This window comes from Trichomycterus rosablanca, chromosome 4, assembly GCF_030014385.1.
Source record: "Trichomycterus rosablanca isolate fTriRos1 chromosome 4, fTriRos1.hap1, whole genome shotgun sequence".
Lineage (NCBI taxonomy): Eukaryota > Metazoa > Chordata > Actinopteri > Siluriformes > Trichomycteridae > Trichomycterus > Trichomycterus rosablanca.
In genome coordinates this window covers 55,595,388-55,609,258 of record NC_085991.1, presented here as the reverse complement: position 1 = coordinate 55,609,258, position 13,871 = coordinate 55,595,388, and the positions used below count along the sequence as shown (strand labels likewise).

General features: G+C 44.1%; 2 protein-coding genes across 2 annotated transcripts in view; both read right to left on the bottom strand.

Annotated features, from left to right (window-relative positions):
- Positions 1-67: 67 nt before the first annotated feature.
- On the bottom strand, positions 68-4,561 carry iba57 (iron-sulfur cluster assembly factor IBA57). The gene is made up of 3 exons (XM_062994583.1): positions 4,051-4,561; positions 1,705-2,060; positions 68-552 (listed from the first exon to the last, which is right to left on the bottom strand). Exons 1-3 carry the CDS (start codon positions 4,446-4,448, stop codon positions 152-154), a joined length of 1,155 nt encoding a protein of 384 aa, XP_062850653.1. The 5' UTR covers positions 4,449-4,561; the 3' UTR covers positions 68-151.
- A 3,761-nt stretch (positions 4,562-8,322) lies between these two features.
- gjc2 (gap junction protein gamma 2) overlaps positions 8,323-13,871 on the bottom strand; it is a 39,069-nt gene continuing 33,520 nt past the window's right edge. Inside the window, exon 2 of the mRNA XM_062994581.1 lies at positions 8,323-10,156. Coding sequence (XP_062850651.1) covers positions 8,889-10,127 — 1,239 coding nt within the window. The 5' untranslated portion in view covers positions 10,128-10,156 and the 3' untranslated portion in view covers positions 8,323-8,888. The remainder of the gene's footprint in view (positions 10,157-13,871) is intronic.

Genomic DNA, 13,871 nt, shown 5'->3' with positions numbered 1-13,871 from the left:
GCTATGTGAGCTGCATTGATGAGCTCATGGTAGTTGAGTGGAACTAGATAGTGATGTCACAACACGATTGAAGCTTTAATGTCCACAAATTTATTGAAACAAACAATATAAACATAATAAAACGTGCATTATCTTTAATAATCGCCCACCATCACGTTTCGAACGTTTCCCTGACGTCGCCGGGCCACCATCCGGGCACCGTCGCCGTGACGGTCACCCTCTCGTCCGGAGGGTTGGTCAGCGTGAGCGTCTCTTTGGCGTGATTCAGTCGGACCAGGCCCAGCCCGAGCTCCCCGACCCCTGACCTGAGCTTCCCTGCCGGTTTGCCCGTGTGGGACTGGATGGCGCCCCCCGGCTGCAGGTTCTCGGCGGGTACGGAGAGGCTGACGGGCATGAGGCGCTTGCGGACGACGCCGGTGTGGTGGGTGCGGGCCGTGAGCTCCTGCCCGAGGTAGCAGCCTTTAGAGAAGCTGATCCCGTTCAGGAAGACCAGGTTGGACTCCAGAGGGAGGGCGTCGCCCGGGGGGAGGTCCCTCACACCCTCCGGTACCCCTGCAACGACAAGGCAAGGAGGATGTGTACTGTTACTGTGATGTCACAGAATTGTCACAGTGGTGTCACAGTACTGTTACTGTGATGTCATAGTACTGTTACTGTGATGTCACAGTACTGTTACAGTGATGTCACTACTGTTACAGTGATGTCATCGTACTGTTATTGTGATGCCACAGTACTGTTAGTGATGTCACTACTGTTACTGTGATGTCATAGTACTGTTACAGTGGGGTCATAGTATTGTTACTGTTGCCGCGGTGTCAGTACTGTTATATAGATGCCATAGTACTGTTACAGTGATGTTATAGTACTGTTACTGTTACAGTGATGTCATAGTACTGTTACTGTGATGTTATAGTACTGTTACTGTGATGTTATAGTACTGTTACTGTGATGTTATAGTACTGTTACTGTTACAGTGATGTCATAGTACTGTTACTGTGATGTTATAGTACTGTTACTGTGATGTTATAGTACAGTTACCGTGATGTCAGTACTGTTACTGTGATGTTATAGTACTGTTACAGTTACCGTGATGTCAGTACTGTTACTGTGATGTTATAGTACTGTTAGTTACCGTGATGTCAGTACTGTTACTGTGATGTTATAGTACTGTAACAGTGATGTCAGTACTGTAACAGTGATGTTATAGTACTGTTACAGTTACCGTGATGTCAGTACTGTTTCTGTGATGTCAGTATTGTTACTGTGATGTTATAGTACTGTTACAGTTACTGTGATGTCAGTACTGTAACAGTGATGTCACAATGATGGCACAGGTTCAGACTTTTTCCTCACAAATATTTTTTTCCAATGTTCTGATATAAAAATATCTAAAAGATTTATTACAGTGTTAGTAGCTGTTGTGGCTGAACACATTAATTCAGTCGTTAGTGGAGGCGTCCCAATACTTTTGCTTATATTGTGAAAATATAATTGCCCCTCAACCTACTACTTCAAGCTGAACTGGAAAGCCGACTGAGCTGTTTGATTACAGCAGCTCTGTGGAACACCAAATCTCAGTCATCCTGAACCTCATCGTCAAAGTCAAGCAGCATCTAGTGGACGGGGCTCCACTGGACCACACAAGGCAACTAACAGAGTTCCAAAGAGCCTTAACGTAAATAGGATCATAACGGCGGTCCGTACCGAGTCTGTAGCGATGGCGATGATATTCCTCGGTGTTGCCATGGCTACACGATGCCATGAAATCCGACGGGTCCTCCCGAGTCCCGGAGATCACCCTCCAGCCCATCAGGTGAGTTCTGGGATCCTGAGCCATCACCACCACCCTGTTCTGGTCCTTCAGCTCTGGAGTGAACGTGGTCCTGTCCCCGGTGGGTGTGGAGTGCCAGTTGTGCGCCAGTAATGCCCACGGAGAGAGATCTGACCGGGGTTCCAACGAGACCTTACGGCGGATCTTGTAGGTCTTCAGGTGGCGCGTGACGGAGTCCAGGACCGAGCCGTCACACTCCAGGAGAACTTCATCTGAGCTCTCTGGTAACCTAACACCAACGACAAGATGGTTAATAATGGTGCAGATACGGAAAACTACATGACCAAAAGTAAGTGGACACCTGAATTTAAACCTTTGTCAATAGTATTTAGTCAATAGCTCTCGATAGACATTCCTATTGTTACTGTTACAGTATTGTTATAGTATTGTTACTGTTGCTGCGGTGTCAGTACTGTTGCAGTGATGTCATAGTACTGTTAGTGATGTCAGTACTGTTGCTGCAGTGTCAGTACTGTTACTGTGATGTCATAGTACTGTTACAGTGATGTCAGTATTGTTAGTGATGTCAGTACTGTTGCTGCAGTGTCAGTACTGTTACAGTGATGTCAGTATTGTTAGTGATGTCAGTACTGTTGCTGCAGTGTCAGTACTGTTACAGTGATGTCATAGTACTGTTACTGTGATGTCATAGTACTGTTACTGTTACAGTGATGTCAGTACTGTTACTGTGATGTCATAGTACTGTTACAGTGATGTCATAGTACTGTTACAGTGATGTCAGTACTGTTGCTGTGGTGTCAGTACTGTTACAGTGATGTCATAGTACTGTTACAGTGATGTCAGTACTGTTACTGTGGTGTCAGTACTGTTACTGTGATGTCATAGTACTGTTACAGTGATGTCAGTACTGTTACTGTGATGTCATAGTACTGTTACAGTGATGTCAGTATTGTTACTGTGGTGTCAGTACTGTTACTGTGATGTCATAGTACTGTTACAGTGATGTCAGTACTGTTACTGTGGTGTCAGTACTGTTACTGTGATGTCATAGTACTGTTACAGTGATGTCAGTACTGTTACTGTGATGTCATAGTACTGTTACAGTGATGTCAGTATTGTTACTGTGGTGTCAGTACTGTTACTGTGATGTCATAGTACTGTTACAGTGATGTCAGTACTGTTACTGTGGTGTCAGTACTGTTACTGTGATGTCATAGTACTGTTACAGTGATGTCAGTACTGTTACTGTGATGTCATAGTACTGTTACAGTGATGTCAGTATTGTTACTGTGGTGTCAGTACTGTTACTGTGATGTCATAGTACTGTTACAGTGATGTCAGTATTGTTACTGTGGTGTCAGTACTGTTAGTGACGTCATAGTATTGTTACTGTTACAGTGATGTCAGTACTGTTACACTGATGTCAGTACCGTTACTGTGATGTTATAGTACTGTTTTTAAATAGTACTGAATTTAAACCTCAGTCAATAGTATTTAGTCAATAGCTCTCGATCGCCGTTCCAATTCGTCCCAAAGGCGGTCTATAACGTTGAGGTCAGGGCTCTGCAGGACATAGAGGTTTCTCCACACCAAATGTGTTTGAGTGTCCACATACTTTTGAACATATTGTGCATAAACCGCCATTTATTATTAGTCTAAAAAAGAAGCTAGACCAAATGTTTTGGCTAGTAATCGAAAGGTTACTGGTTTAAGCCCCACCACTGCCAGGTTGCCACTGTTGGGCCCTTGAGCAAGGCCCTCAATTGCTTACACAGTATACTGTCACAGTACTGTAAGTCACTTTGGATAAAAGTGTCCGCTAAATGCTGAGAATGTAAATTTCTGGGTTAAACTAGATACAGATACCACACCCACTCCACCCACTGGTATGATTCCCTTATCTGAACCAACATGCAGTGTAGAGAGCTGGAGAGGAAAGATCATGAGGACCAAACTCGTGCCACTTTATTAGGAACACCATACTAGCACTGGTTGGAACCTCGAGCTCAGAACCTCTTCGGGTTCTTTGCTGCATTCCACCTTTGGTTCCTCAATGTTCTGGAAACGTTTGAGATGTTGCTCCTGTTCCACCACATCCCAAAAGTGCTTTATTAGATTCAGATCTGGTACCTGGAGGGTCAATTGAAGCTCACCGGACCGATTACGATGTTGATGGAAGCCTCCAAGCCACACTTTAGCAAATACGGTCCCGTGACAAGCGAGAAGGTGGGCGATGAACTTACCCCGGTCTCTCCTACCTGTAGATGATGACGTCGAAGAGAGTCCGGCCCTGCACGCTCAGCATGTGGGCGTACAGAGCCGGGTGTGGTCCTTCCTCCAGCAGGTGTATGTCATTAGTGATGAGACCCTGCAGGAAGGAGCTGGTGTCCTGTCCTCTGATGTTAATCACACGCCTGTGGGTCAGTCTGTAACACCTCAGCTGTGGACGGTCAGTACTGTAACACCTCAACTGTCTCCCATTGTTACAGTAATTACTCAAACATCTCTGAGCACCACTGTTCCACCTGGACCCTCTCTGGTCATTACTGTAACCTTCCTTCTTACCACTGCTGCTGGTGTAAACACTACTGTTTAACCTAGTAGATCGTAAGACAGGCGTATTGAGTCTGATCAGGCCGCTCAGTAATCCTCTCATCTTCAGTCCTCAGTCCCTTAAATCACAAACGAACCAGATTAAATCATTTTACTAGTCTAACCAACCCAAACTAGTCGCTCCGGTGTCAGTGTGGTGCCGCTGGTGTCTCCATGTCCTCTAGCGACTTCCACTGCGCATGCGTATTAGCCGTACCGCAGCGCATGCGCACACAATCTGCACTCTGCGCTGAGGCGATTAGTACAGTGTTCTGATTCATGTTTTAAAACTTAAATTGAATCAAAAGCAGATCTTGTTTTTTTAATAAAGTAAAAAACACGACATATTAATCAAATGTGTGATTAGCGACGGACCGTCTTGTCGTTCAGAATCTGAGTCGACTCATTTTGTTCTGGAGTTGATTCTCTGTGCATTTCATGTTGAAATGATGAGTCGATTCCGACTCTGATTCAATGTTGCCGTGCCAAAAACACGATTAACGATAGAGATTCTGTTAAACACTGTATAAAAATGAGGTTATTCTACATTAATGACGATGTATCGTTGATTATTTTACTTTTTTTTCTGTCATGTATTTTAGTTTTTGGACAACTGGAATTAGAATCAGAATCGACTCCTTGTGTCAAAGACCTAAACTAATATTAGTGTGTGTGGCGACCTGTCCAGGGTGTTTCCTACCTTTCGCCTAATAAATCAGACCCACCGCGACCCTGACTAGGATAAAGACATAAGCAGACAATTAATGAATTAATTACGGTCTTGTCGTTCGGAATCGACAAACATATTCAGAATCTGAGTCGACTCATTTTCTGAAGTTGATTCTCCGTGCGTTCCTTGTTGAAATGATGAGTCGATTCCGATTCTGATTCAATGTTGCCGTGCCTAAACACGATTAATGGTAAAGATTATGTTAAATAGTGTATAAATATAAAGTCACTATAAATTAACGAGGAGGTATCGTTGATTATTTCACAAAAAAATTGCGTTTTTCTGTCATGTATTTTAGTTTATGGACAACTGGAATTAGAATCAGAATCGACTCTGATTCTGACTCCTTGTGTCAAATACCTAAACTAATTATAGTGTGTTGCGACCTGTTCAGGGTGTTTCCTACCTTTCGCCCAATAAATCAGACCCACCGCGACCCTGACTAGGATAAAGACATAACCAGACAATGAATAAATAACGGTCTTGTCGTTCGGAATCGACGAACATGTTCAGAGTCGACTCATTTTGTTCGGGAGTTGATTCTCTGTGCATTACTTGTTGAAATAATGAGTCGATTCCGATTCTGATTCAATGTTGCCGTGCCAAAAACACTATTATTGGTAAATATTCTGTTAAACAGCGTATAAATATGAGGTTATTCTACATTAATGACGATGTATCGTTGATTATTTTACATAAAATGCTTTTTTTCTGTCATGTATTTTAGTTTTTAGACAACTGGAATTAGAATCAGAATCGACTCTCTAAATTATTATTAGTGTGTTTCGCGACCTATCCAGGGAGTTTCCTACCTTTCGCCAAATAAATCAGACCCACCGCGACCCTGACTAGGATTAAGACATAAGCAGACAATGAATGAATGAATTACAGTCGACTCCAACTGTCACGGATTCATGGAATCGAACAATCATAGTTTAAACGTATTAAGATGATTCAGATTCTTTGTGTCGATTCTAAAGCTAAATATTAGTTATTTAAATATTCCTGGGTATTATCATAGTATTATGATTATATTATTATAATGCTGTCATTGTTTGTTTTAAAGATATATTTACTTTGTATAAATGTATCGAATCAGGGTCCAAACGTTTTTCATTAAACTACCCGACTCTTAAAATTGAATCGACTCCAATTCTGATTCAGTGTCACAGATCAGTAAAATAAACAACAGGAAAACAAAGCAGATACTGTAAATGATTATTAATTATATAGATATTGTTTATATTGTTTATGTCTTAAGTTTTATGTGTTTTAGTTGTTGGAACCGACACACGAAATCAGAATCAACTCCTCGATTTAGAAAGGTTCAATTCCACAGGGTACCATGCAGTGGAGGAGTAACCCAAGATGTCAGTCCCTTACAATATATCTTACTGATAAACAGTAAAGACCCATTTTAAATTTTCAATCGGTTTATTCAGCAGCATGCACCCAACGGCAAAACATACGACTGTGAAGTAGGATGGAGGGTGCATGAATATGCAATAATTGTGGAAACTGTATGTCAAAAAGTGTCTGGTGCCACCTAGTAATACTTACTGCAAGGAAGATATAAAAACAAACTAACACTGGGAGAACATACCAAACCTATAACAACAATCTTAGATCCACAGAACCCATGATGCTCTGCTGCACCTGCAATATTTGCTGTTTTATTCCCTTTCGATTCGTTTTGATGTTTTATTTATGTTATATTTAATAGGACTTCAGGATCTGGGTTTGATTCTCACTCCGGTCATGTGGTATCATCTCCAGATACTTTAGTTTTCTCCCACCTTCCAAAGCTCTGGTGTCTGGAACAGAAGATCCACTGTGCATCAAACTGCAGATGATTTGAATCCTGGTGATGAGGTGAATGTGGAACAATACACCGATCAGCCACAACATTAAAACCACCTCCTTGTTTCTACACTCACTGTCCATTTTATCAGCTCCACTTACCATATAGAAGCACTTTGTAGTTCTACAATTACTGACTGTAGTCCATCTGTTTCTCTACATGCTTTGTTACCCCCTTTCACCCTGTTCTTCAATGGTCAGGACCCCCACAGGACCCCCACAGAGCAGGTATTATTTAGGTGGTGGATGATTCTCAGCACTGCAGTGACACTGACATGGTGGTGGTGTGTTAGTGTGTGTTGTGCTGGTATGAGTGGATCAGACACAGCAGCGCTGCTGGAGTTTTAAACACCTCACTGTCACTGCTGGACTGAGAATCGTCCACCAACCAAAAATATCCAGCCAACAGCGCCCCGTGGGCAGCGTCCTGTGAGCACTGATGAAGGTCTAGAAGATGAGCGACTCAAACAGCAGCAATAGATGAGCGATCGTCTCTGACAAGGTGGACCGACTAGGTAGGAGTGTCTAATAGAGTGGACGGTGAGTGGACACGGTGTTTAAAAACTCCAGCAGCGCTGCTGTGTCTGATCCACTCATACCAGCACAACACACACTAACACACCACCACCATGTCAGTGTCACTGCAGTGCTGAGAATCATCCACCACCTAAATAATACCTGCTCTGTGGGGGTCCTGACCATTGAAGAACAGGGTGAAAGGGGGTAACAAAGCATGCAGAGAAACAGATGGACTACAGTCAGTAATTGTAGAACTACAAAGTGCTTCTATATGGTAAGTGCAGCTGATAAAATGGATTGGTGCGTTTGTTAGTCGTCTTGTTTAATAACATAGTTGGATGGTTATTGATGTGTTTGTTAAATATTTAAACCTCGACTTTATACACGTTACCATGGTGACACCTATAACATCAAAACTATCCTAACCAAAAATATATATACGTATATATTATCATTAGCATGAAATATTGACAGTGGTTACTTTGTCTGATCAGGAGCAAGTTCATATATACATAGAATCATATAAATACATTAAATATATACAGGTACATATAAGAAAGAGCTCAGCCCCACTCAACAGCACTGGGATGAACCGGAACACCAACTGATCAATGCTGCCATCCTTTGTACTACTGAATGGGCACAAGTTCCCAAACACAGACACACTTCAAAGTCTTGTGAGAAGCTTCTGAACGAAGAATACTTTTGAACGAAGAAGTATTTAATGCCCAGAACACGTTCCAAAAAAGTTGGGACAGGGTTAATGTGAGACATAAAAGAGTTTAGGATGTAGATTTTACCATCTACCGTCCATAATATTGTTAAAAGATTTAGAATAGAATAGAGCGCCTTTATTTGTCATATATACAAATACACATGTACAGTACAAGAAAATTCTCTTTCCGCATATCCCAGCTTGTCTGGAGCAGAGATGTCTAAGGGCCTCGCTCAAGGGCCCGACAGTGGCTGGGATTTGAACTCTCAACCTTTCAGTGTGTGAGTGATTAGTTCAAGAATTCAAGGACATTTTTTTACAATACACAAAACTAAAATGAATTTATGGATGTTTTACCATCTACAGTCCATAATATTATTGAGAGATTTAGACAGACAACCTGACGTGAACTCTGGGATTCTATTTTCCTGCCGTCCCATCTTTTTTGGAATGGGAGCTAATAAGAGTTGTACAGACATTACGACGCACTGTTCCTCTCTAGTTTTGGTTGGGGTTGTGGGTCTCAGATCTACAGGAGGTTCTTCTGGAGTTCTTGGAGAGCTCATCTAAAGTGGAACACTTATGGAACCTCTAAGTTCTTGTTATGCTGAAGAAGAACCGATGTTGGGATTAGTAAGCACGTGTGTCACCGGTCTGAAGATCCACATCAGCGTTCGTGACTAGATCCAGACGGAGGTCTTACCGTTCCTCACCACGGTTCCAGCTTTGGGTCGCGCTCCTTGTCTCTCCTGAGCCAGGTTCATGCGGTTCTGCTCGGACGCCGGGCTGCTGGCTCTGGAGAGCGGCGCGTTTATGGCGCTGTAGGTCCGGAACGCCATGTCCAGCTGCTCCTGCGCCACACGCAGGTGGTGATGCAGACTTGTAAGGTCCGGCGGGACGTTCTCGTCCAGACTGGTGCAGTTCTGATCCTGGTTCTGACACAGGGCGGCGCCGTCGTGGTCGGGGTTCTGGTGCTGAGACAGGAGGCCGTTCTGGTTCTCGGACTTCACCACGAAGTTGTACCCCGGGGGCGAGGCCGGAAAGTTCCTGGAGTACGGGAAGGCGCAGGATCGCAGGTCGCGGTCCCTGACGCGCCGCTTGCGGATGGCGTCTCGGAAGGCGCCGACGCCGATGTGGAACATCTCGCAGACGTTGAGCAGCAGGCAGAGGCAGCTCACGACGTACATGATGAGCAGGAAGATGGTCTTCTCGGTGGGACGCGAGACGAAACAGTCCACGAGATGGGGACACGGGATTCTGTCGCAGATGTACGACGGGTAGACCTGGAACCCGTACAGAAGGTACTGACCCACCAGGAAGAAGACCTCGAAAATGGCACGGGAGATCAGCTGAAGGACGTAGATCCTCATCAGACCTTCTCGCATGATTCGGCGACGCCCGTCGTGCTTGGCAGGATCGTGGGTCGTGTTTTTTTGCTCCTTCGGCGTCTTGGTTTCCCGGAGCTCCAGCACGTCTTCGTAGATCATGGGCTCAGCATCGTCGTCCTCGTTATCCTCGTTATCGTCCTCCTCGGTGTGATCTCCATCCCTCCACCGGTTCCTCGGGTTCCTCCTGCGCTGCCTCTGGAGTTTCCTCCGTCGCCCCGGCTCGGTGGCGCGGGCGATCTTGTGGATGGCGTAACCCAGGTACAGGACGGACGGCGTGGAGATCATGATGATCTGGAAGACCCAGAAGCGGACGTGAGAGAGCGGCGCGAAGGCGTCGTAGCAGACGTTGTCGCAGCCCGGCTGTTTGGTGTTGCAGGTGAACTTGGACTGCTCGTCCGAGTAGATGGACTCGCCGCCCACCACCGTCAGGACGATCCTGAAGATGATGAGGACGGTGAGCCATACCTTTCCCACGAAGGTGGAGTGGTTATGGATCTCCTCCAGGAGACGAGTGAGGAAACTCCAGCTCATGGTGGTCAGGCAGGACTATCAGCTACCATCTACAGGCAAGAGAAGAGAAGTGAGGTCAGAGGTAAAAAAAGACCACCAAAACACAGCTCATGAATTAGAGGTGCTGGAACACAGGTGATAACCATATACATAAGTTCTGGAACACAGGTAACAAACATAGGTGCTGGAACACAGGCGATAAACACAGGTGATAAACACAGGTGCTGGAACACAGGCACTGGAATACAAAACCTAAAACACAGATGATAAACATATACATAGGTTCTGGAACACAGGTTATAAACATATACATAGGTTCTGGAACACAGGTGATAAACATATACATAGGTTCTGGAACACAGGTCATAAACATATACATAGGTTCTGGAACACAGGTCATAAACATATACATAGGTTCTGGAACACAGGCCATAAACATATACATAGAATCTGGAACACAGACGCTAAACATAGGTGCTGAAACACAGGTAATAAACATATACATAGGTTGTGGAACACAGGTGATAAACATAGGTGGTAGAACACAGGTGATAAACATATAGATAGGTTCTGGGACACAGGTGATAAACAGGTGGTAGAACACAGGTGATAAACATATACATAAGTGCTGGAACACAGGTGATAAACAGAGGTGCTGGGACACTGGTGATAAACATATACATAGGTTCTGGAACACAGGTGCTGGAACACATACAGAGGTGATGGGACACTGGTGATAAACATATACATAGGTTCTGGAACACAGGTGCTGGAACACAGATGATAAACAGAGGTGCTGGAACATAGGTGATAAACAGAGGTGCTAGAACGCAGGTGATGAACAGAGGTGCTAGAACACAGATGCTGAACACAGGTGATAAACAGAGGTGCTGCAACATGGGTGCTAGAACACAGGTGCTGAACACATGTGCTGGAAAACAAAACCTGGAACACAGGTGATAAACATAGATGCTAGAACAGGTGATAAACAGAGATGCTGGAACACAGGTGATAAACAGAGGTGCTGAAACACAGGTGATAAACAGAGGTGCTGGAACACAGGTGAGGGAACACAGGTGATAAACACAGGTGCTGGAACATAGGTGATAAACATAGGTGATAAACATAGGTGCTGGAACATAGGTGATAAACACAGGTGCTGGAACACGTAATAAACATAGGTGCTGGAACACAGGTGATAAACACAGGTGCTGGAACACAGGTGATAAACAGAGGTGCTGGAACACAAGTGAGGGAACACAGGTGATAAACACAGGTGCTGGAACATAGGTGCTGGAACAAGGATGCTGGAACACAGGTGAGGGAACACAGGTGATAAACAGAGGTGCTGGAACACAGGTGAGGGAACACAGGTGATAAACATAGGTGCTGGAACATAGGTGATAAACACAGGTGCTGGAACATAGGTGCTGGAACACGTAATAAACATAGGTGCTGGAACACAAGTGATAAACACAGGTGATAAACAGAGGTGCTGGAATACAAAACCTGGAACACAGGTGCTGAACACAGGTGTTGGAACACAGGTGATAAACAGAGGTGCTGGGACACAGGTGATAAACACAGGTGCTGGAATACAAAACCTGGAACACAGGTGCTGAACACAGGTGTTGGAACACAGGTGCTGGAACATAGGTGATAAACATAGGTGCTGGAACATAGGTGCTGGAACACAGGTGATAAACATAGGTGCTGGAACATAGGTGATAAACATAGGTGCCGGAACATAGATGCTGGAACACAGGTGATAAACATAGGTGCTGGGACACAGTGGATAAACACAGGTGCTGGAACATAGGTGATAAACATAGGTGCTGGAACATAGGTGCTGGAACACAGGTGATAAACATAGGTGCTGGAACATAGGTGATAAACATAGGTGCCGGAACATAGATGCTGGAACACAGGTGATAAACATAGGTGCCGGAACATAGATGCTGGAACACAGGTGATAAACATAGGTGCTGGAATACAAAACCTGGAACACAGGTGCTCAACACAGGTGTTTGAACACAGCTGATAAACAGAGGTGCTGGGACACAGGTCCTAAAAGACAGTTTGTGGAACACAGGTGCTGGAACACAGGTCCTAAACACTGAGACACACACACAACGTTCACACACACTGATACAAATACACACACTGATATACACACTGATACAAACTAAGGCGCACACACACTGATACACACACACACACACACACTGATACACACTGACATACTAATACACACACACACACACACTGATTGACACTGACATACTAATACACACACACACACTGACACACACTGACATACTAATACACACACACTGATACACACACACACACTGATACACACTGACACTCTGAAATACTGTACTAATACACACACACACTGATACACACACACACACACTGATACACACACACACACTGATACACACTGACACTCTGAAATACTAATACACACACACACTGATACACACACACACTGATACACACACACACACACACACACACACTGATACACACTGACACTGACATACTAATACACACACACACTGATACACACACACACACTGATATACACTGACACACTGACACATACTAATACACACACACACTGATACACACACACACACTGATACACACACACACACACACTGATACACACACACACACACTGATACACACTGACACACTGACACATACTAATACACACACACACTGATACACACACACACACTGATACACACTGACATACTAATACACACACACACTGATACACACACTGATACACACTGACACTCTGACATACTAATACACACACACACACTGATACACACACACACATACACACTGACATACTAATACACACACACACTGATACACACACACACACACACTGATACACACTGACACACTGACACATACTAATACACACACACACTGATACACACACACACACACACACACTGATACACACTGACACACTGACACATACTAATACACACACACACTGATACACACACACACACTGATACACACACACACACACACTGATACACACACACACTGATACACACACACACTGATACACACACACACTGATACACACTGACATACTAATACACACACACACTGATACACACACACACTGATACACACACACACTGATACACACTGACATACTAATACACACACACTGATACACACACACACTGATACACACACACACTGATACACACACACACACACACACTGATACACACTGACACACTGACACATACTAATACACACACACACTGATACACACACACACACTGATACACACACACACACACACTGATACACACTGACACACACTGACACATACTAATACACACACACACTGATACACACACACTGATACACACTGACATACTAATACACACACACACTGATACACACACACACTGATACACACACACACTGATACACACTGACACATACTAATACACACACACACTGATACACACACACTGATACACACTGACACATACTAATACACACACACACTGATACACACACACACACACTGATACACACTGACACACTGACATACTAATACACACACACACTGATACACACACACACACACACTGATACACACACACACTGATACACACACACACTGATACACACACACACTGATACACACTGACATACTAATACACACACACATTGATACACACACACACTGATACACTCAAACTCAAACTC